Below are 25,368 nucleotides of genomic sequence, written 5' to 3' on the forward strand. Positions count from 1 at the left end.
CAAAATCCATTCTCACAAAATATCCCTCTGAGATTTAAAGGGCAAACTGTTGGAAACATCTTGAGTTTAGTTGTGTTGTTGTAATTGTATTCAATGTGCACAGACACAAGGAATGAAATTCACTGAAGATTTGAGCCATGGGAAACAAGCACAGTGTTCTGGGGAAACGGCAGTGGAAACTCAATCTGGTCTTAGCTCTCCTCCCTTGGCACCTCCTATTGGTGACTGTCAGGATCACAGAATCCCAGAATGTTTGGGCTGGAAGGGACCTTAAAACCATCCTGTGCCACCCCTGCCATGGGCAGGGACACCTTCCACTATCCCAGGCTGTTCCAAGCCCCATCCAGCCTGGCCTTGGACATTTCCAGGGATCCACAGCTTCTCTGGTCAACCTGTGTCAGCCCCTCACCACCCTCCAGGGAACAATTCCTCCCGAACATCTGATTATATCTCTCCTCTTTTAGTTTGAAACTCTTCCCCTCGGCCTATCGCTATCTGCCTATCCAAACAGTGGCAGTGTAGGTTTCGCTTTTTCATTGTTTGTTTTTATTAATTGCTATTATTTCCTAAATAACCTTATCTTTAAAGAGTTTTTTTGGTACCTGGCTAAAGGCCAAGCATTTTTCAGACTCACAGAATCCCAGAAGGGTTTGGGTTGAAAGGGACATCAAAGCCCAGCCAGTGCCACCCCCTGTCGTGTGCAGGAACACCTCCCACTATCCCAAGCTGCTCCAAACCCCATTCAACCTGGCCGTGGACACTTCCAGGGATCTAGGGGCAGCCACAGCTTCTCTGGGCAAAAAACTTGCCCCCACGCTCCAGTTCACAATCTCTTACTGCAGTCTGACTGCCAATTTGAATAAGAACCCTGAATATTGCAGAACAAACACACACCACCTTCACTCACCAATGCTTCCTTACCTCCAGCTGCAGGATGACAGTTCCTGGTGGGAGATTTTCGGGCACGCAGACAGTGTAGGAGGCGTTGGTAAACACAGGGCTGTTGTCATCAATATCCAGCACCTTGATGGCCAAGGTGAGCGTGGAGCGCCGGGGGTCCACAGCTCCGTCTGTCGCCTCCACGATGAGCTCGTAGTAATCCCTCACTTCCCTGTTCAGTTTCACTGCTGTGTAAATGCTGCCGTTGGAGGTGATCCGGAAAAGGTTGTTGAAGTTTGCCAGGCTGTAATGGACTTGCCCATTGATCCCAGCATCTGCATCTGTAGCCTGAAGAGACATCAGGAAAACCATGGATTAGTGCACAAATTGCAAACCCGCAAGAGAGACGACCACAGGAGAGAAACCAGGTGAGGCAGGGAAGGATTCTGCCTCCCAGGAAGCTCTCCTGTGGTGTCCAGGAGAGCTTGTTAGGGGCAGCTTGCCTCTCTCTGAGCTTTAACTGAAGATAAAACATCCCACAGAAACAAATGGCTCCATTCCCAGTGACGGAAGCCAGGCTAACTGGATCCCAGCTGGATTTCTTCAGGAGAAAAGCCACATTTAGTTGCTCAGCCTTGGAGACTTCTGACAGGACAAGAGGACACAGCCTGAAGTTGTGTCAGGGAAGGGTCAGGTTGGACACCAGGAGGAATTTCTCCATGGCAAGGGAGCTCAGGCCTTGGCAGGGGCTGCCCAGGGAGGTTGGAGGTCCCCATCCCTGGAGGTCTCCAAGGAAGCCTGAACTTGGCACTCAGTGCTCTGGGCTGGGATCAGGAACAGGCTGGACTCAGTCCTGGAAGTTCTTCCAGCCTAAATGATTGTGGGATTCTATCCTATGATTCTCTGAACTTCAACACGAGATGAATTTGATGCTTGTGAAGCAATGCCCTCAGATAATTCTTATGCTGAAGTTCTTCAGGATTGGGTGGTGTCTAAGAGGAATTTTTATTTAACACTGATGTACTATTTCATTGCTGCCCAAATCCTTAAGGAATATGAATTTAGATGAAGGATCAATACAGACAGACAGAAGGGACACATCAGTCAGAAAGTTTCTTTCCACTTAACACATTTGTCACACTCAGTGATATTTTTATTGCTGCTCTCTGAAGAACTTAAATTTCTGTTTTGTTCATCCTGTTCTTCACACCCAAACATTATCACATTTCATTCTTATTCTTCCATGCTCATAACAGGGTGCTGATTGCCACAGAAAACCATCGTGATTTCTTTAGTTGGTTCACATACTGAACCAAGCCTCAGATTTCAGTGACAGCCAAATAATTCTTGTGATCACATAATTATAGGGATGGCCAAAATTAATAGGTTTTCATAGAGCTCTCAGGTTGAAATGCTGACCTGTTATTTTGCCTCCTCTTAATTAAATTAGGGCATGATGAACAAGGTTATGTAAATTAAACAAAGGGCACTCTGTGAGCAAGCTATTCTCATTTATTTGCCTTTATGAATGACATCTGTGAAGATCATAAGAGATTTGCATGTTTTGTTTTCAGAACAGTTGCCGGGAATGCTTAATTCCAGTGACGGTGTTCATTGTAAGGCTTGGTAATGAAACCATTTATCTTGCTAGAAATCAATTAAAAGTTAATTAAAATTGCTAATAAGGAAAAAATCACTGTGTTTCTTCCCTGCATTACATCCATGTGCTAAGGAGGGTTTGCTGCAACTTCATTCTGAATGGTCCATAGGTATATAGTATCCTTCTAAACCATATCTGTCAGCTGGATTTACTTAATTTCCAATCAATTCAATTTCCTTTGTAGAAATAACAGATCTAAACAAAAAAAAAAAAACCCAAACAAACAAAAAAGCCCCATAGGAATCTACAAGAGTAGTCTGAAATACACCTATAATTGGAAGCCGTGACAAAAAATTCTCATGTGACAACAGTTTTGTATCAGGTTAGTTTGGAAGGATATTTTAGAATATATAAACTTGTTTAGGAAACGAAATTAAAATTACTTTCAGATATACAGCAGGCTTTGCAACTGTGTTCCTAAAAACATGACTATGAATGTTGTGAACTCATTTGTGAGCCGGAAAATCCTTCCAAACCCATGGAGTCCAAGCTGTGCCTGATCCCCACCTTGTCCCCAGCCCAGAGCACTGAGTGCCACTTCCAGCCCTTCCTTGGACACCTCCAGGCATGGGGACTCCAAACCTCCCTGGGCAGCCCCTGCCAAGGCCTGAGCTCCCTTGCCATGGAGAAATTCCTCCTGGTGTCCAACCTGAGCCTCCCCTGGCACAGCTTGAGGCCGTTTCCCCTTGTCCTGTCCCTGTTCCCTGGCAGCAGAGCCCGACCCCCCCTGGCTGTCCCCTCCTGTCAGGGAGTTGTGCAGAGCCAGAAGGTTCCCCTGAGCCTCCTTTGCTCCAGGCTGAGCCCCTTTCCCAGCTCCCTCAGCTGCTCCTGGGGCTCCAGCCCCTTCCCCAGCTCCGTTCCCTTCCCTGGACACGCTCCAGCCCCTCCAGGGCTCTCAGGGCCCAGGACTGGACCCAGCCCTCGAGGTCCCTCAGCAGGGCCAGCCCAGGGACCCCTGTGCCCCCCTGGGCTCCTGTCCAGCCGCTGGCACAGCACCCCCAGGGCCTTTCCTGACGGGCCCTTTCCAGCCCCTCTGCCCCAGCCTGGAGCTGCAGGGCTTGGGGTGACCCCAGGGCAGGACCCAGCACTTGGCCTTGCTGAACCTCAGCCCATGGATCCAGCCTGTCCTGATGCCTCTGCAGAGCTTCCTGCCCTCCAGCACATCCACACTCCCAGCTAGCCTGGTGTTCTTCACAAACTGACTGAGGGTTCATTTGATCTTCTCATCCAGATTGTTAGTAAAGATATTAAACAGATATTCCCACAAAGATTAGCCAGCAAAGCATCATCATTAAATCCAATTATCTGATTGGATAATTAGGATTATGCCACCATAACACTGATGAAGAATTAACATTTTTATCACTAAATTTGTAGAGATAATATTGTCTTTATGGATAAGAAAGAAAAAGAGTTTAATCTCTTTCCTATAAAAATCCTGTCTTGAGGGTTCACAACTGTTCCAACATGGAATTAATTTCCCAGAGCCTCTCAGAGCCAGTGGGAAGCAGCTCCTTGGATAAGGACTTGCTGTTGGTGTGGACACTCTCTGTCCCTCTTTGCAGTCATCACTTTGTACCAAAATGGGCAACTTTAACCCAGATTTCACCCCCAGATATGTCACCAACAGGTACAAGACTTGCCAGGAAGTTCGGGAACAGGAGGTATGGAAAATGGGGAGCTTTCAGGAAGTTCTGCTTCAAAAAAAACAGCCCTGGTTGAATTTATCCTGACCCTGACAACAGAAACCAGTGACATCCCAATAAATTTAATCCCATTTAGTCATTACCAACACTGGTAATGACTAAATTAATTCCCTGAGTGAACAGGTAGAGAGCTGGAGAGAAGCAAGGGAACAGTTCATTCCCATATAACCTGAATCCTAAAGAAAGTTCCAAAGCCAAGGAGAAAACAGCAGGACTAAAAAGAGGTGAGAATATATTCCTATGCTAACCCACTCAAGGCTTTCCACCACAACTCATCCCCAGTGATTTGCATAAAAAATATGGTGAGAGTCCTGAAGTTTTGTCAGGTAAAGGGCCACCAGATGACAGCAGACCTTAAAAGGAGCTGCAAATGTATTTACAGGCAGAAAGCTCTTCACAGCCTTGCAGAGGTTGCTTCTACCCTGACACAAAGCAGCAGAAACAGCACCTGTGATTGCTGGAGGCAACACAGCCCTCAAAGGCCACTGGGGACACAGGCATCACAGAAACTGAGAACAAAAAACCCAAACCAGAATAAAAAACCCCAAACAAGAGGAGACTAACTAACAAAAAAAGGTAAATTACAAAAGGTATGGAAGAGATTCCCAGACAGGGCCATAGTGTCTCTGCATCTCAAATGCTGGTCCATTTCTACCTCACCCATTTCATAGAATCCCAGAATCCCAGACTGGCTTGGGTTGGAAGGACCTTAAAGCTCATCCAGTGCCACCCCTGCCATGGGCAGGGACACCTTCCACTATCCCAGGCTGCTCCAAGCCCCAAAGTCCAACCTGACCTTGGACACTGCCAGGGATCCAGGGACAGCCACAGCTGCTCTGGGCACCCTGTGCCAGGGCCTGCCCACCCTCCCAGGGAACAATTCCTTCCCAATATCCCATCTGACCCTGCCCTCTGGCACTGGGAAGTCATTCTCCCTTGTCCTGTCACCCCAGTTCCTGTTGCAGAGTCCCTCTCCAGCTTCCCTGTATCCCTTCAGGCCCTGGAAGGAGCTGTGAGGTCTCCACACACCCTTCCCTTCTCCAGGCTGAGCAGCCCCAGCTCTCCCAGCCTGGCTCCAGAGGGAAGGTGCTCCAGTCCCCTCAGCATCTTCATGACCTCCTCTGGACCTGCTCCAAGAGTTCCATGTCCCTCCTATGTTTTATCATGCAGTACTTCATGAGTACTTCTGGAGGCATCAGAACTGTGCACAGAATTCCAGGTGGGCTCTCACCTGAGCAGAATAGAGGGGAAACATGTCTCCCTCCACACTGTGGAGCCCAGGATTCATCTCCTAGTGTTTATCCAGAATCAAGAAAAATGTGTCCATCCAAAGAGACAGAGCAAGTACTGCTGTTATTCTGGTGACTCCTCAGATGTCCAGGATGACTCCTATTTCCATCTCTAATTCATGAAGTACTGCATGATAAAACAAACCTGGAAACCTGGGAGTATAAATGACTCACTATATTTCCCAGAAAATACATCCCACATTTATTAGAGATGCCATCACCTACAAGGTGACAGCCTTTACCTGATGTGGTAAATTCAGATTTGTATTACTGGCTCTGCTTCCACATTACCAGGAAACCCTCAGGAATAGAAACCAACAGTGTTCCAGAGTAACAAATTATCTCTCTCCATCTCTAACAGCAGGAAAACACAATCCTGGGAGATGGCAATGACTAAGACACCTCTGAAGGAACATTAACTCTGAAATATAATGACAAGGGCTTGAATGTCAACAATATTCATTATATCATTATCATCCTTTGCAAAAGAAACCTTCTATTATATCCTCAACTCTTGCTCACGATGATGACAGGATTTAGGCAGGTTAATTGAGGATTTGTGCCTGGAATGTTTGAGCTGGAAAACAGCAAAACAAGGCTGTTATTCCTACTTGTCTCCAAATCAGAGAGAAGCACAGTGGGTATCCCCCTTTCCTGCAGGCTGAAACATTCCTTAGGGACCACTCTGCCACAAAAACAGCTTCCTTCAGTTTAAATTTCCCTTCTTCAGGTGCAGAAGTTCCCCACAATCCCTACCCAAGCCAACCAAGCTCCTGATTTTGGACAACTCCCCCAGTATTCCAGCAAACCTCACAGCTCAAGGTAGGAATTGTGCTGGAGGATCCAAATGATGCTGTTGGTGAGAATTATTGTTCTCATGGCAGATAACATGATTTTTTTATTACTAGAGGTTTAATAGGTTTATTATTGAGGGTTTAATGGGTTTATTACTCTGGGTTGGAAGTATTCCCAAACCTCTCATTTGTGTCAAACAGCAAATCAAGTGCGGGTGGGAGTGTTAGATTGGATTTTGTACTTGTTTTGCAGGCAGATTACAGTCTGTACCCACAGGACAAAATTAACATCTCCCAGATGCAGTCAGAGGCCACAAATATCTGAAATGTGCCTGACCTCTTGGTCATAAACCAAATATTTGTAAGTATTTTAAGGAGGGAACATCAGTCATCCATAAAAGTTTGGATTTTCCTTCTTTCCTAAAGTTCAGAAAGGCTTTTCCCCTCTTTTGTTGCTTCTTGCCTGCTTTTACACAGCCTTTCTCTTAAATTTTCCTAGAGGGATGGAGCTGCTTGGCTGGGAGGAAGGTCTGGGACAACTGGGAATGTTCAGCCTGGGGAATGTTCAGCCTGGGGAAGAGAAGCTTCAGGGTGACCTCATTTTGACTTTCCAGTGTCTGAAGGAGCTACAGGAGAGATGGAGAGACCCTTTACAAGGGACAGGACACAGGGAATGGTTTCCCAGTGCCAGAGGGCAGGGATAGATGGGATATTGGGAAGGAATTGTTCCCTGGGAGGGTGGGCAGGCCCTGGCACAGGGTGCCCAGAGAAGCTGTGGCTGCCCCTGGATCCCCGGCAGTGTCCAAGGCCAGGCTGGACTTTGGGGCTTGGAGCAGCCTGGGATAGTGGAAGGTGTCCCTGCCCATGGCAGGGGTGGCACTGGATGGGCTTTAAGGTCCCTTCCAAAGGGACTTTTTAAGATTCTTTGATTTTGGCTGTCTTGCAATTTCAAGGCAAATTCTACTTCTTTGAGACCCAAGTAAATTCACATCCTCTGGAAAAATCCTGTAGGTTTTCTGATATCCTCCAGGAACTTCATCATCCTACTGAATTCTCAGGTGATGGGAGCTTATCCTTGACTCTATTCAGAGTAGGATAAAGGAAGCACCCTGTAAATTTTCAAATACTACCATAATTTTCCAACACCGCCATATTTTTAGACATTGGATGAGCCAGAAGAACCCTGGATGATAACTTCCATAGTTCCTGCTAATTCCAGTGCACCTGGAGGGTTAATTCCAAAACCAATTAAATGTGAATCCAAACAAAACTGTGCATTAAGAGCAGCTAAATCCTAAGAGCAAATATAAATGGAAATAAATGAAAATTCAAAAGCTCATGGCTGCAAACCCATCACTGGTTAGGCTGGTGAACCTCCTACATGAGTTAATCACATTTTTACGCTTCATAGCTTCAGCCAGCCCAGCTTTCTTCAGGCTGGCATACAACAAAATCCTAACCTTGAAGACTTGGTTTTCCTTGAAGGATGATTCAAAATTTGGGGTTTTGATGAGTGTGTTCTTTGGCAATGTTACGATCAAGAGATTAAACCAATGCATTTGCATACTCAAAAAAATTAAGACACCAAAAAGCCTTCCCAAAACAAAATCTTTCCAAATCACAGATGGAATACACTGCTTAAAATCTCCATATTTAGCTGGGCTCCCACATATTTCTCTACTGTCAATCCAATTTAAAGTTAGTTTTGGAATTTCTCTTGACTTTGGGTTGGAAGGGACCTTAAAGCCCATCCAGTGCCACCCCCTGCCATGGGCAGGGACACCTTCCACTGTCCCAGGCTGCTCCAAGCCCCAAAGTCCAACCTGGCATTGGACACTTCCAGGGATGAAATCAGGCATCAAAATCCAAAAAGGGCATGAATCAGAGACATGAAATCACTATTCTGAATCATCATGATTCAGAAGGTTTAGTTTGGCATCAAGCTGAAAGAGATAATAGGGCTTAAAGGCATCCCAAAATGTAAAGTGTCAGCAGAGAAAAACAAGAATTCCTTTCATGGATAATCCTCGGACTCTCAACAGCCAACTGCCATGAACTTGCTGATAACAAATATCAAAATTTTCACTGCACTAAAGCACAAATATTATCTGGAGGGCAAAGATGCAAATTAATGCACAAATAAAATAAATTTTGAGAACAGGGAAGACAAGACCACAGCTTTTGAAATCCCTTTCACTTAAGAGGTCACATTATGGGTGGCAAGGAGCTTTTTTAATCTCTTTGATTAGAGGTCAGCTGTGCCCAAGCTGACCTAAGGAGAAGGAAGAGTGGAAAAAGATGAGGAACTGTGGCTGCAGCCACGGCTGGTAAATATCCTCCAGGAATTCCCTGGTGCCAGCAGGAAGAGGTAATTCTGTCTAGCACTGATGATCTGGAATGGAAATAAGTAGCCCAAATCTATGACCCCATCTCTTTCTCCTGATACCACAGCTTTGGACTTCAGACATCAATCTTGTTGTAAGAGGAATTTGCCTTTTAACAAACACGAAAATCCAACTAAAAGCACATAAAATTCTTTCTGTGACCAGCATTTCCATGAGGATCTTGAGAGAGACAGTGCTGAAAGTCTTATTAGAGTCCTTTCTATCCTTCCTGGGGACAAATTCTTTAATAAACTGAAGGAAATGGTACCACCAAAATCATCACCTAATGATCTTGCGATCATCCAACCACTTATAAGAAATGAAGTCTGAATTTCTCTGGTTGAAGTTCACCTGCCACATTCTGATTCTCTGATTTTGTGGTCTAATTAGCTCTTTTATGGATTCTGACTCTCAAATCCCAACTGCTCCTGCTGGTTTTACATCTATGAGATTAATTCAAATTACATTGTTAGTCACTGGGTCATGCAGTGAGTACTGGACTCACTTTGGGTATTTGAGATTTACTTTAGAGACTGTGATTTTACTCTTCCTCAAAGGTTTCAGTCCTTTCCCTCCTGGATTGTCCTGTCCTGACATTAAATCCCATTTTTCCCTGGTCTTGTCCTATCTCCTCCGCCTCGAATTTTAATTCCTTTTCCTCCTGGATTGTACTCTCTTGCCAATAAATCTCCCTTTTTTTCCTGGTCTTCTCCTTTTGCCTCCACTTCTAATTTTCCTTCAAGTTGTCTTAAAGCCCAGGAAATTTGGGAATTTAATTTCAGGAGCCTGCATTTTAAACAAAGACAAGGTGTAATCTGCAGTGCAGGTTTTGGGAAATCACACCCTTCACACTGAAAACAAGACAGCAGGGATTTAGGAAAACAGATCCCTTTCTAGACTTTTCCACAAGATATTGTAATGTAATAAAAGAACAGAATCACAGATGCTTTGGGGTGGAAGACCTTAAAGCTCATCTCATCCTGATCATCCCATGCACATGGGCAATAATTCTTCTCCAGCATTTTAAGAAGTTTTCCTGCTTGTAGAAACAGGATGAGCTGCTTGTGAGAGATCTCCAGAGGTCATTTAGTCCAACACAACAAGCTTTATCCAACAGCCGTGAAATTTAAATCGGGCTTTAAATCCAGGGTTTATCACCTTATGAATTTATTAAATAAAAATAGGAGCCTGTAAGAATTCACTGATATCCACAGACAGAAAGCTCTGTTGGGAAATAATTACATTTCATCAGCATTCAGCAGGGTTAGTACAGTACAACCAAAAGAATTCCTCTGAACTTTCCCATCTTTTCCTGTACGAAGAACAGGTCCATCCTAAAAAACAACTTTCTTAAATCATTTATTTTGTAACTTAAAACCAAGCAGCTGACAGAGGTATCACAAAGCCTGCAAACTGCTCTTATTACTGGAATTAATTCATCCTGTTTCAATTTTGGGGAAGATCCAAGGGTCAGTAATATGTGAGCACATAATTCTTCATCCCCATTTTCCACCTCATTTCCTTCCCTGTCACTACCTCTCCTTGATAGCAACATGTTCATGCTGGAGTTTTCAAACAGTGATGATCAATGACACCAAAATATCCAACAATAAATGAATTATGGGTTTGGGTGAAAGAATCTGGATATAAATAAAAGCCCACATGAATAAAAACTTCAGTCAAGGGATGTCTTTCCTCTCCAGGGCACCATCAGCTCAACAGCTTCATATTTAACCCCAGGCTGCTTTTTTTTAGAGTCTGCAACAAACTGCTATGGACTGTCTTCCCCTGTCCAAGGGTGTCAACATGCCTGCAGATCAATATATTGGTGAGAGCCTGCAGATGAATATATTAATCCCTTTCCGAAGTGTTGTTCCATCTTTTTTACCTCCCATGCCCCTGAGATTCATTAAAGTGCAATGTACAACGCAGATTATCCTGATGCCCCATCTCCAGCTGGTTTAGACTGCAATAAAGTGCCTGAATTTCACTGTAGAGTTTCTAGTTGGAGCTTTTGAATTCCTGGGGGCCCTTTGTGGAGACTTCCACCCAGCAGCTGTGCTCCTGCCTTGCTGGGGAATCCCCAGGATCAGAGGGGAAGGAGCAGCAGGGAATCCAATCCACCTCTGACTGCCCCAATTTAGAGAACACAGTGTGAAATAAAAGGATTGGAAACACATCTTCTCCACTGGCAGCATTATCCTGTCTGATTTTTGTTCTTTTAATCTTCAGGAGGCTCCTGGAATGCCCACAGGCAGCACTCCCATGCCAGTGCCTCCAGCAGCTCCAGCTGGCAGGAGAGCTGCCAGAGCGGGAGAGCACTGGCAAGAGTGGATATTGCCTGCCTGCATGGAATAAATGCTCCAAGCCCTCTCTCTCCCACAGGAAACCTCTCACGGCCTTCCTGCTACATCTCCTTGGGAAAACACCCCCCAAATATTATCAAATTCTTCATGGGAATCCATTTGAAAGTCCAGCTTTCCCACTGAAAACAAAGCAGAGCATGGAAATCTCTTGTCTGTGGCAGGATTTATTCCTGGCAGTGTTCAGATTGATTTAAACCACAAATTGCTTACAATCCCCATCCCTGGAAGTATCCAGGGCCAGCTTGGACAGGCCTCAGAGCAAGCTGGGATGGTGGAAGGTGTCCCTGCCCATGGCAGGGCTGGAATCGCATGAAATTTAAGATCCCTCCCAATCCAAACCACTCTGGAATTCTGACAATTAGACCAGGCACCCAATCCTGAGACCAAACCTCCTGAGTCAAAAATCCTGAAGGATCAAAGTGATTGTGCACCTTTTCCATGTCTTTCCTCACCACATTCTTTGCTCCCATGAGCAGTAGGGTCAGATCTTGGGTTTTAAGGTAAAAATCTCTTGCTAATTTCTTTTCCCCAGGTAAAATGGTAGGTGGCATTCTGTCTGAGTCTGGAATACAGAGTGTGTGCCCTTGTTTCTGATACTTTGTTCTAGGTTCCAAAGAAACACTGAATTTCATATAGCATGAAATTCATGAGCATGTTTTCATGGTGATACATGAGATCAAATGTTAAAGTAGGAAAAGTGCAAGTGTGTAGATTAGAAAGTTTCTTAAATCACTGGGTGAAAAAGTAGTTTAGAGAACAGGAGACAAGATGGAGGATTTAGGGTGTTGTCTCTTGTCTTTCTTATTTCTTCTTCATGTTCTTCTCCCAGGGGTTTTTGGGTGGTAGTAAGTGATTGGATAAAAGATGTCATAGTGCAGCACACAGGTGTTGGGTCATTGGGTCACTAAGAGAAATAATTTAGTTGGCATCTGTTAATTGGGTAAATGGACATATAAAAGACCTTGAAGAGGATCTTTGTTAGCCATTTTACCCCTTTTCTACCATAGTGCACATAGCTCCTTGTACCTTGTAATGTTGATAAGAAAAGAATAAACAACTGAGACCAAACAAGAGAAAACTGCCTCCCTCTCATCAATCTTCAGTTCAAAGGGAAAAAGAACCTAATCCAAAAGTCCCTAACGGGACAGCATTCAGAAGGGGAAGGGACACCACAAAATCTGCCTTTTCATTAAAAATACTCTGTATGACTGCTTGCTCTGGCAGATTTTAAGTTTCTCTTTGAAATGAGTAAAAGTTTTCTGAAAAGCAGTTTTGTTAACCAGTGTGTTAATTCTTGGTAGGGAAAACACACAGCACCTATAAGGATTTCTTCTTTTACCAAGCTATTCCCACCTGAAAGAGACCTTTATGTACATTTTATCTGCATTAAAGCTTCCGTACAAAATTTATTCCCATTAACACCTCTCCCACACCCTCTGTGGGTTTATCTTCAGTGAAGCACAACACACCAAAAGCTATTTCAGTTTTTAAGGAATATCCTCAAACAACACAGTTAAACCCAAACTCTCATCACCATGATTTCAATAACCTCACTGGAGCCAGAAAAGACCTCCAAATGCCCCAATTTCTCTTTTCTATACCAGAGAATGGCATTTCCAATGGATATCCCTACGTCAGTCTGCAGTTGTGAACATGAGACAGGAGAAATACACCCAGTATTTTGGCTATAAAGAAAAAGCTTTCTCTATGCAGGGATAAACAGGACAGGAAATGACAGAAGCTGCTTCTGTCACTCCAAGTAGGAATAAACTATCCCAAGGCTTCAATAAATATTTTCATTTCCACACAACTTAGAAACTGCACTAATTTAGAAGCCAGAGAGCTTCTCGTGGCAATAACTTCTTGTATTTTACAGTTCTGTCATAGCTAAAAATAGAGGCAAGCTTGTGTTTGAGATGATTGAGCCTTGAGGGCCCTCAGCAAAGCACAAAATGGATTTGAAGGATATTTGGGACTGATTGGAAATGTTCCACCTGTGCCTTTTAGGATGCAAAATGAAAAACAAGCACACAGGTAGGCAATGACAAAAAGCAGAGCAATAATTTATTGATTTATCAAAACTGACTTAATTGCACTGAGGGATCCTAACTTTGTCCAAGACCAGCTCTGATTTCTTATTAAATAATACAAGGATGGGAAGGAACATGATTATTATGGGTATTTGGGTTCCCATGGTACCCAAAATGTCCTGTTTTTCTGAAGCTTCTACTTAAGGAGCTCCCATTTTCTCTTGATATGGTTGCTGCTGGAAGAAACAAAAAAAAAAAGGCATATTTTCCACCTAAATTCCTGAAAAATTCTTCCCAGTTCTTCTTTTACCTACAGCTCCTGATGGATCCAACCTTAGTGCTGCAGATATGAGACATTATATTCAACTTCTGGATTGAAAAACCCTCAAATTAGTATTTTCAAGAGTCTGAATCCTCATCCAGAAGACCCCCATGTGTTATAAAAATTTACAGCTTCAAACCCTCAAATAAACACTATCCCCTATTTTTATGCCAGGTCAGTAATTATTTCACTCAGGGGTTAAACTGATTTTCCCTTTAATGGCCTTAAAACTTCCTCTAAGTGTGACAATTTCCTGCCCTGGGTGTCACTTGCTCAGCATATTTGAATTCTATCTCAAAACAAATAATTTTAAAATGTGGCAACACTGTTTTAACCCTGTAAATCTGTTATCAGCAAGTTTTTTTTATGGTGGAATTTCTTAAAAACAAGCTTTTTGATGTGCAATTTTTAAGTGACAAAATGTTTTTGGTATTTAGCACAGAGAAGAAAACAATTCCAATATTTTAAAGCCCCAAAACATGCCACTGTAGCCACAAATGGAGAAGTTATTTTGATGGGCATTTGTGTAATTTTGTGCTCTTTCCTCATTGTCTGCATAGCTTGGGTAATAAAATAAACAGTTTTAATGACTTACCCTTACTTGACCAACAAAAGCATTGGCTTCCTCTTCCTGCACAGAGAGGTTTCTGGGGAGAAACATGTCAAAAACTGGTCCGTTGTCATTGACATCTGTCACCACTATATTGACAGTAGCAGTCGATGTCTAGGCAGAAAGAAGAACATTTTGAAGAAATTCTCTTTATTTTACAGCTTCCCAGGTGACAACCCTACTGTAAATTATTAGACAGAATCACAAGTAAGCAGATCATCAATTTTTTAAACATGTTTTTGTGAAAAGGGAAGCATTTCAAGAGTTTATTTTGAATTTTTAGAAGACAAAACAAGCTCAAGACTGACTCATATATTAGAGATTCATTATAAGTATCAGATATCATTTATTTTCATACAGTATTTTAAGGATTTAAGGAGTTGCTCTGAGTGGAGGGAAAAATCTGGAAATATCAAAATTTGCCAGAATGGGAAAAGGAAATTAGTGATTTATCAATCAAAATATGCCACAGTGATAATTAACTAAGCTGATGAAATGGCAGAATAATCCTGTATCATGCTCCTGTGTCATCCTTCCCCCACCCTGATGTTCTACTTTGCAACCCAATTTTAACATCCCAGGAGGTGGGAACAGCAGAATTAACTGTATTTAATATAAAATGTCAACAAAATACGACTCTACTACCTATGGAAATTTTCTCTACCAATGAAAAACATGGAGAGGTGTTGGCTTGAGTCACATCCCTTCTCTCTGCTCCCACAGACTGAGAGCTCCAGACCAAAACCCCACATTGTTGTATTTATAAAAATTATTCTGCTCAATATATTGAATTTTAAATAAATTAATCCAACTCAGTGTCTAAAATCTTTCTTGTGCTTTCTGATACTTTTCATGAAACTCCTCTGAGGGAAATTTGGGCCCTGAGAGCCCAGAGAGCCCTGGAGGGGCTGGAGCGTGTCCAGGGAAGGGAACGGAGCTGGGGAAGGGGCTGGAGCCCCAGGAGCAGCTGAGGGAGCTGGGAAAGGGGCTCAGCCTGGAGCAAAGGAGGCTCAGGGGAACCTTCTGGCTCTGCACAACTCCCTGACAGGAGGGGACAGCCAGGGGGGGTCGGGCTCTGCTGCCAGGGAACAGGGACAGGACAAGGGGAAACGGCCTCAAGCTGTGCCAGGGGAGGCTCAGGTTGGACACCAGGAGGAATTTCTCCATGGAAAGGGTGGCCAAGCTTTGGGATAGGCTTAAAAGGGGAGTGGTGGAGTCCTCATGCCTGGAAGTGTTTAAAATCTGAGAGAATGTGGCACTCTGCAGTTGTGGTTTAGTTGTAAGGTGATGCCTGGTCACAGGTTGGACTTGGTGACCTTGGAGGTCATTTCCAACCATAAAAATTCCATGATTCCATGAAATGCTTAGGACAGGTCAGTCACAGCAATTACACCGTGGAGATGTGACCCCAGAAGAAATCCCTTGCTTTAGGAAGAACAAACCTTTTTGAAAGTGGCACCTCACAGGTTTCATAGAGAAACCTGCAACCATCTTCCCTTAACAAGAACCCCAAAACAGAGAAACAAAATAAGAAACAAAGAAAAAAACAAATAAAACAAAACCCCAACCAAAAAGTCTGAGTGGAGACCTGCACTTCTGGTGCTCTACTGGTGTCAGAATCAGGCTCTTCCCAGCTCCAGATCCAGCTGGTATGATTTCAGTGTCCCAAGAACTCCCAATATCTGCATAAAATAACACCTTACTACTTAAAAAATTCAAAAATCCAGAGGATTTTGAACCAAGGTAGCACAAGGGTCTCCCAGGCTGGCAGCTTCTGTTTACTGAGCCACAGTTATTTGGTAATTGTTCCTGAAACTGCCTCCCACACTCCATTTCTAAAAGGTGCATTTGCACTTTCTGCTTTCTTGTCCATGCAATAGCCACTCCAGAACGTTTGCTCTGCTGTGATGCACACTGAATGTAAATTAGCTTTTCCAAAGGTAACTCAACTCCATGAAATTCATGGAAATAAACACCCTCACATTTCATAAACTGAGGCAACATGGTGTTAAATAACAACAGCTTAAGGCAGGAATTCCAATTTAGAAAAGATTTCTTTTCATTCCAGATAATTTTAATGCACTGATAATCTGCAGCATTTCTTCTCTTTTGAGAGAATTTTATAAGGAGAAAGACAGGAAGGAAGTAAAAGAAACATTTGAGATTTTTTCCCAACTCTTGCCTATGGATTTTCAGTATTTTTCACATTCTTGGCCATTTATTCATCTTAAGCACCCTCCACGTCAGCCAAAACACCCAGGCCAGTGCTCCACTTGTCACGTTTAAATTTTCACTTCTGAATTTAAAAGGCAAGATTTTTGCAAAGAAATAATATTTTTCTAGGGAAATAAACGTCTTATTGAGATGCCAAATAGTAGAATTAGTTTGGAAAATTTTATCAAATGCTCCTCTCCTTAAACTTGCAAATGTGTTAAAATAAGATCCTGTAAGAAGACCAACATTTCAAGTAATCCTTGTTTTCATGTGTCATACTTCAGAAAATTATCAGATGTGAATTAATTCAGAATTCATTATAACAAGACCAATATTTCAAATAATCTTCCTTTTTTATTAATCATAATTTAGCAAATTACCAGAAGTGGGTGAAATCACAAGGAGCATTCAAAGCAGACTCTGGCTTAGCAGCGAACCCCTAGGTTCTGTTCCTTAAAATCAGTAACAGACTGAAACTGAGAAAAGAAATGGGAATACTTACAAATCTCTCTATTCCACCTGAATACAGGAAACATTTGTTATCTTACTGTTATCTCAGCAACGCCCACCTTTACCACGAAGTAGGACTCACCCATGTGTCTTTGAGAGAAGCACTTCTCTCAAACATTAGACAGTCCTGTGATCAAAGATTATTAACCAAAACCAACGTTTTTAAATCCCCATTAGATGGCTCCAAAGATTTGTTGAAGCTCCCAGCCTCAGACTGATGTGATGTTCTGAAAAAGTCCTATGGAATCACAGTTTGTGTAGGAAAGGACCTTAAATCCCATCCCATACCACCCCCTGCCATGGGCAGGGACACCTTCCACTATCCCAGGCTGCTCCAAGCCCCAAAGTCCAACCTGGCCTTGGACACTTCCAGGGATCCAGGGACAGCCACAGCTGCTCTGGGCACCCTGTGCCAGGGCCTGCCCATCCTGCCAGGGAACAATTCCTTCCCAATATCCCATCCATCCCTGCCCTCTGGCACTGGGAAGCCATTCCCTGTGTCCTGGCCCTATGTCTCTCTCCATCTTTCCTAGAAAGTGAATTCACTAAATTTCTTTAAGAATTATGAAAAGTTGACAAGGCTTCTAGAGGATGCTAAAAGAGACACAGGAACAACAAAGAAAGGTCTTCACAAATATATAAATACCACTAAAATTCTTTAAAGAAGTGGTTCTCTAAAATAAGGAGAGACACCTATTTCACTATCAATTTTCCAGGGATATTACTCATGCATATCCAACACAGTAAGGTTTGAAAATTGCTTTGGCTGGTTAAAAATGAGGCTTTTCTACCACAGAATCATCAAGCAGGGTTTGGGAAGGAATCCTAAAACTATTCCTTGAAATTCAACCAGGGAACAAAACATCTCAGACTCATATCAGGCATTTCCTGTTCATTACTGGAGAAACCCTGCTTACTTCTCTTTTATAATGAACATAAATAAAAGATCCACAGAAGCAAAGCAATTTATATCTTTCATAGGGGCCCTCAAATAGTTCTTTCATAGATAATTCTTCCCTAAGCAATATTTGTAAAATTTACATTGCCTGCACAAATCTTAAGGATGCCAGGCCCTGAAAAATGTTATGGATAAATCTGAAGGAAATTCCATTTTATTCTTATTTTATTTGTATCCTGTCATTTAAACTGAAGTTGGGAATTGATGAGAGCATTCTATGCCTTGGAGAGAAAACGTTCTTGGCTCTGATGTCGAGCAAGTTTATTAATTTGGACAAACTCTTAGACAAACCTGTCATGTTGAGAGATAATTAGTTCCCAAATAATACAACTGGAGGCAAAACCTTCATTTGATCAAAAAAGAAATGGTAAACAATGCTGCTGATCTCCATATCAGGATTTATTGATATTCATCTCAAGAAAACTGTATTTGAGTGGTGATAGAATTAACAATTCTATGATTCTATTTTCAGATCTTCTTTCCTTCCATGAGAAGTTTAAAAGTATCTCCCAACCCTCTCCACTTCCCCAAGCTATAAAGACAATAGGTAGCTGGACTGCAAAGAAATTTTGGAGAGAAGACCCTGTGGTGAAGGGAAGGGTAGTTCTTGTCAATAATTACACTAATGAGAAAAAAATCCCAATAAGCCTGGAGATGAGACAAAGAGAAAAACTGTCAAAACACCAAAATAAAGCCCAAAGGGAAAGCTCCCAAAATGAAAACCTCACACATGGCAAAAGATAACAGAATGTATCAGAACAGATGAGTATTTCACATGGAAAGGAAGAGAAAATAATGGACATTTAAGGAAAATTCTTGATAAACAGACAAAATTATTTAGGTTGGAAAAGCCCTCTAAGACCAGCAAATCCAACCCTTCCCCAGCACTGCCAAGGCCACCCTGACCAATGTCCCCAAGTGCCATAATCATATGGCTTTGAATACCTCCAGGGATAGGAACTCTACCACTGCCATGAGTGCCTGTTCCAAGGCCTGAGCTCCCTTGCCATGGAGAAATTCCTCCTGGTGTCCAACCTGAGCCTCCCCTGGCACAGCTTGAGGCCGTTTCCCCTTGTCCTGTCCCTGTTCCCTGGCAGCAGAGCCCGACCCCCCCTGGCTGTCCCCTCCTGTCAGGGAGTTGTGCAGAGCCAGAAGTTCTTCCCTCAGCTTCCTCCTAATGGGAACTTACTTATTTATATCCCTTATTTTATCCAAATTTTGAACTGAAAATTAGGATCAATCTATTGCTTTATGAAAACTCTTTAATTCACCCTTTCCCTTTTAGCACATGAAATCAAAGCCTTTATAGGGAATATTATCCATGCTAAGCTACACAAGCATGGAAAATTTGGGAGGCTACTAAAGCTTGCTGTAATAAATGAGCTGCTGTGGGAACAAAAGCCTGCTCTCCAAGAGGAGGAAATCTGTCTGGACAAATTCCTATTGTGCAAACTGGAATTCACAGATCAGCTGGAATTTGTAAGAATTTCTTATATAAAATAAAGAACTTATCAGGAAAATAGCAATAGGCAGTTTCTCTAATTACAGCTTGGAAAGAAAATTATTTGAGGAGAAGTTCTTTCAAGAAGGAAGATCAAATTATGGATCTGTGTATACTGTCTCCTTTCATATATTTAGGAATATTCCCTCTAGCTTCCTTCTTGCTGGATAATGGAACTCTTGTCTACTAGAGACAGGAGCAACAGAAACAGTTCCAGTTCCAAGGAGTAACAGAAAATTTACAGCAATTAATGAATTCTCTGTATGCTACTCAAGAAGTAAATTTTCATTTAAATTACCTTAATTCAGGGCTACCTACCTCTACGGAAGAGAACTAATTTAAGTGTTGTGGGAGGCAGAGGCTCTGAATTTTTGAATGATCTTCTAAGATGGCCAAAATCCTCAAGTCTGACTTCCAGGATTAAACACAAAGCACTGAAACCACAGAATCATGGAATGGTTTGGGTTGGAAGGGACCTTAGAGCCCATCAATTCCACCCCTGCCATGGGCAGGGACACCTTCCACTATCCCAGGCTGCTCCAAGCCCCAAAGTCCAACCTGACCTTGGACACTTCCAGGAATCCAGGGGCAGCCACAGCTGCTTTGGGCACCCTGTGCCAGGGCCTGCCCACCCTCACAGAGAAGGAGATGAGGTTTCTTTAGATTCCCTCAGCTCCCTGTGGTTCCCACTATTTTTCAACTGTTGCTTCTTCCCACGACCTTCAAGGAACAGCAGAGTTCTGCGTTCCATTTGATCCCTGCCTTCAGTGCCCAGAGCACTGGGCTCACTCCCAGATGACTTTCCAAGGGTGATGACACCTCTGTCTCCTCAGGAAACGTGGCCCCAAACCAGTCCTGGGCTCTGCAGGGCTGAAATTAACCCTGTTTTTTTCCTGAAGTGTTCATTGCAAGAAGGAATGGGCACAATCAGATTAAAGGGATAGATCTTGGATCCTTTGCTTTTAGAGAAGCCCTCCCAGAACCGGTCACCTCTGATCATCCCTATCTGGTGAATTTTGGGACACACCCTGAACAGCTGGATGGATGACAGCTTCTCCTGAACTTTAAATGGGGTTTAGTGGCCTGATGGTTGAGTCTTCTAAGACAAAAAAAAAAAAAAAAAAAAAAATTAATCTGAACCCTGCCCGTAATTTCTGAGTACTAACCTGACCATGACTACAACACAACCCGGTGCTCCTTCGGACACATTCAAAAGGGAGGTTAGAGCTGGAGGTTGGGATCATGCCCTGATAACTTTTAAGAACACCTAATTCATAATTCCAAAATGGGTTTATAAGCTAGGCACTGAGCTGCTCTGCTTTGCCAGGCAGAAAATCCCTTTTCTGCAGTGCTGGATGAATGTTTTCAGAATGAGACATTAGTATTTGGAGGCTGGAATTCCCCTTATTTCACACAAGACACACTAAGACAACACAGTGGAGCTCCTGTTTCATCTCTCTAAATCAACTGACACACACAAGCCAAAAATCAAGAGCACAGGAGGCTTTTTCTTTCTTCTGACAAAAGCCACATTTATTTATTTCAAGCTTCTCCTTCTGAAAGGTGAAGAAAGAATTCTTGTCTTGGAACTGCATCCAAACACATCCCAATTTGTGAACACGACTTCAGCTTGGAATGTGTTGTTTCCTTCACATGCCACTTTGCCCATCTACAGCTAAAAGCTCATTACTTGGGAAATAAAAGCATTTTCCTGCCCGCTAAATTAATGCATCTTTAATTGTTGTGTTGAGTTGTTAATTGTGACGGGTCGTGTTTCCCCAGGAAAACCCACAAGCCTGTTAATGCTCCAGGTCATAACTCAGAACAGCAGTAATTTGGGAAGCACAGCTGAGCATTTTAAACAATCAGGAGCATTCCAGGGAAGAGTAATGGAAAGGTGGCAGCCAGGCCACCCCACTCCACAGAAAGTCATGGTGCTGGGTGAGAGCATAAGTGGCTCTGGATTAATTTTGATGGAATTAGCAGTCCCCCAAAGTCAAATGGTGTCACCATGACTGTCACCCCACCACATGAATCAGTTAAATCAGCCTTGGGGCTTAGAAAAGAGAAACCCCAATTACCCCATGCCACAGCAGTCCTGTCAAACCTCTCTTAGGCCTTTTGGTAATGACACAGAAAAAGGAGCAAGAAAAAAGTCAAAAAACCCTAAAACCCCCCCAAAAATTCTGGTGTGTGGGACCACAGACTTTCCAAATGCAAAAATGAGCTCAACATTCACTGATGATGATGATGATGATGATGGGGGTTGGATATAGATTTCTCTAGACAATATCAAGGATCAAAAGGAGAGCCAATAGCACACTGTATCCTTGTGCTACTCCAATGGATTTTAGTGCAGGCACAGAGCACTGGCCTGCCCTGGTGGCAGCTGTGGAGTAATGAGGTCCAAGATGAAGAATCCAGGAACTGGTGGGTTTAGAAAGGAAATGGCAAGATGTCTTCTCCAGTGGGAGAGGAAATGACCTCGAGTTGTGCCAGGGGATGTTTAGCTTGGATATTAAGGAAAATTTCTTCACCAAAAGCACTGTGAAATACTATAACAGCTTCTCAGGAAGTGGTGGAGTCCTCATCCCTGGAAGTGCTCAAGACGTGTGGATGTGGCACTTGAGGACATGGTAGAGGTGAAGCTGGTTGATGGCTGGATTTGATGATCTCAGAGGTCTTTTCCAACTTTAAGGATTCTGTGACATTCATAACTATGGGAAAAGTATCCGGAGAAAATGCAGCTCCCCGAAAGTGTGAGGCTGGGGCTGCTGGACCCCAAGCAGAAGCACAAGCTCATGTGGGAGGTGTCCTGCTGTCCTCCAAAGTCCTGGAGATACCAGAGTGGGAAGAAAAATTCATTTTAATGTGTCTCCCTGGGCCAAGGAAGATCCTGCCAGGGCTGGAGATGCCTGAGCCTTGCTTAGCTCCATGGAGAAAAAACATCCCTGGTTTTATGAGAACAAGAGAATCATCATGTTGAGAGAGAAAGCTTTCAAAGCAGTCTGGGATAGATTTCTTCCTTGAAAGCATCAACAATTTTCAAGCATAGCAACCTTTCTCAACGGAGGTGTTCCACGATTTTATACACTATTATTTAAAAATTCATGAGCAGAAGTCTTGCCCCTTTGCTTTCATGTCATAACAGCTAAAAATCTTTGTTCACACAGAGTTTGGCTGGGAAATATTGTGGATATTGGAATTCTGGAGTGCTGGCCTGAATTTCTGAACCAGTATCACTGGGTGAAGTTACAAACACTGAACTTACTCAGATGAGTATGAAAGACCAATACAAATGTTCTTCTTTTTCCACTCTGTGTGGGCTTTTGGGACATGTTTATGCTTGAAAGGTATGGATTAAATAACCACATTTAAATTGTCAGTGCCTGAGGAACATCAGCTCCTGAGATCCCATACAACTGGAATTTATCTGGGGATCCTATGAGTGTTGTTCACAAAACCAAGCCACAAAAATGTACAAATGCCAATTATCCACGTTGTACCTGAGGAGGAAAGTTCTCCTGGACTGTGTTTGTGTGGCAAGGTCCTGGTAGTGAGGGGTTATAGGGGCGGATTCTCTGAGGAGCTGCTGGAAGCTCCAATGGTGCCTGGATCCGGGGGATCCAGGATGAACCTGCTACTGACCAAGGCAGAGACGGCAGTGATGCTTCTGGGATAACTGATTTGAGAATGAAAATTGTTATTGTGCAGTTGTAATTGTGGCCAGAGAAGAGTGGAGTGAGACCATGGGAGAGGAGCAGCTCTGCAGAAACCCAGGGCAGGGCAGGAAGAAGGGCAGGTGCTGCTCCAGGTGCTGGAGCTGAGATTCCATGGGGAAGTCCATGGGGATGCAGCTGTGCCCTGGCAGCCCAAGGAGACTGCAGAGATCCACCTGCAGCTCCTACAGGAGCCCACACCAGAGCATGGGGATGCTGAGAGAAGTGGGAAGCCCATGCTGGAGAAAGAACTTGTGGATCCATGGAGAGAGAAGCCCACACTTGGGCAGGTTTGCTGATAGTACTTGAGACATATGGGGACCCACAGTGGAGCAGCCTTTACCTGAAGGCCTCACCCCGTGGATGTGGATGCACATGGGAGTGGTTCATGAAAAGCTGCAGCCTATGGGATGGACTCATGGAGAGCTGTGTCCCATGGGATGAACCCCATGCTGGAGCAGGGGAAGGACTCCTACACATCTCCCTGGGGAAGAAGCAGCAGCACAAACAACACAAACTCTCATTCCCATCTCCCTGTGCCACTGGAGGGCAGGAGGGAGAGCACAGGAAAGAGGGAGGGGTGGTAGGAAGATGTTCTTAAGATTTGTTTTACTTTCCATTACTCTGCTGTGATTTTGTGGGTAATAAAATCAATGGATTTCCCCAAGCTGTTTTGCCCATGACAATATTTGGTGAAGGATCTCTCCCTGCCCTTATCTCAACTCCTGAGGCCTTCTTTATATTTTCATTCCTGTCCAGCTGAGGAGGGCAGGGATAGAGCAGGGTCAAGCCACCACATCTCATTGAAAAAAAAAACAACCCCACAACAATAACAACAACCCCCTCCCCACACACACCAGTAAAGTCTTTTTCTTGAACACCTTTCAAATTTAAAAAAAACCCAAAAAACCCCAAGAAAATACAGGAAATAAAATCCAAAATCTGACTTTAAGTAGGTTTGACTCTAATAGCTGGTTTCATGCTGGATGGAAAAGGATCAGGCTGGATATGTTACCAGCTAAAATATGTTAATGGAATTTAAATGACATTGTACCTGCCTGGGGAATTAATTTTGGGATTTTAGGCAAACTGCAGCAAGGCATCTGCGACATTGCCAGTTTTCTGTAGGCACTAATGGAACTGTTCACAAAAAGCAGAGCTGGATGACAAGCAGCAGGTGAATGAGCTTGGGGATCAGTGGTTTCGTAATTGTATAAATATTTTTTTTTTCCTCTAAAAAGTCACGTCTGCTTCCTCATAAGAACTAGTTAAAAATCAAAATTCCTCCTTGAAATGGCACTGACTACTTGGACCAAGGATCCATGTCCTCAGAAAGGTTTGGCACGGTACCAGCCAGGAGCTTTGAGTGAGTCCTGACCCTCCTCCAGGAGAAGCCTGTCAAACAGCAGGGAGTACATCCAGAAGAGCTGCAAATCAAGGGAATTGTGCAAAGACATGAGGAGGCCTGGCAAATTACTCACATCCACGGTTTCCTGGCATGGAAAAGGCCTGGAGATTTAATGGCTTGGTTGAACTGCCTTGCTTCATCCATTTGTTTGTAAAATGAAAGCCAAGGAGCTTATCCAGCCTTTTTTTGTGATCCTGGCAAGCCAAACTTTTAACCCTTTCCAGCTGCTGGCACCAGAAGCTTTGGTCAACTGAGTCCTATTGCTGGACAATCTTAAGAAGAAAGGTGCCCCACCACTGACAGTAAATATGGACTGTGGAAAGCAGCTACAGGCACATAAGGGACAGTGGCAAAAACCCCAAACCAGGCAGAAGGAACGGGCTTAAGCTACAGAGTGTGCCCATGTTTCACCCTGAGAACAATGCGCACACACACCTGCAGCTGCAAAATTCCAGGGGAAAAAAAATCTAGTATGAAATCACAAAGAGTCATGGAATGAACAAGGCTGGAAAAGATCTCCAGGATTATCAGATCTGATCTGTGACAGATCCTCACGCCAGAGCACTGAGTGCTACATCCAGGCCTTCCTTGGACAGCTCCAGGGATAGGGACTCCAAACCTCCCTGGACAACCCCTGCCAATGGGATTGAGGGAGGAGAAGAAATAATGAGATAGCCAGAGGTGGATTTCTTAAAGTGGATTTTGTTGTTGCAGCAAGCAACAAGAACTTCAAGAGGTGTTCAACAGCACAGTCCAGGGACAACTCTAAAGAATCCCTCCATGGTTTATTTTGGTTGGTTTTTCCAGACCTGAGCTTCAAACACCATATCTCAGCTCACATACAACTATTTTCTGCTAAGCACTGTGCCATGATTAACAGGATTTCCTTTCAAAACCCCAACTATCACCTTCAGAATGTTAGAATTAATCTGCTGGCCACTTAATCCTGGGGCAAAACGAATGGATCTCACTCTAGATGAAAGAAAGAGGAAGGAGCTTTTCAGTCCCCTTTTTTTTT

The 25,368-nt window shown here is 43.5% G+C and overlaps 1 protein-coding gene across 2 annotated transcripts in view; it reads right to left on the minus strand.

Moving 5' to 3' along the window:
- Positions 1 to 25,368, minus strand: part of PCDH15 (protocadherin related 15) — a 324,226-nt gene that overhangs the window by 92,266 nt on the left and 206,592 nt on the right. For both annotated transcript variants that reach the window (XM_058841858.1, XM_058841859.1), the window contains exons 18-19: positions 14,026 to 14,154; positions 922 to 1,227 (exon numbers count right to left, since the gene is read on the minus strand). In XM_058841858.1, coding sequence (XP_058697841.1) covers positions 922 to 1,227; positions 14,026 to 14,154 — 435 coding nt within the window. The remainder of the gene's footprint in view (positions 1 to 921; positions 1,228 to 14,025; positions 14,155 to 25,368) is intronic.

The sequence above is a fragment of the Poecile atricapillus genome, chromosome 6 (genome assembly GCF_030490865.1).
Source record: "Poecile atricapillus isolate bPoeAtr1 chromosome 6, bPoeAtr1.hap1, whole genome shotgun sequence".
Classification (NCBI taxonomy): domain Eukaryota; kingdom Metazoa; phylum Chordata; class Aves; order Passeriformes; family Paridae; genus Poecile; species Poecile atricapillus.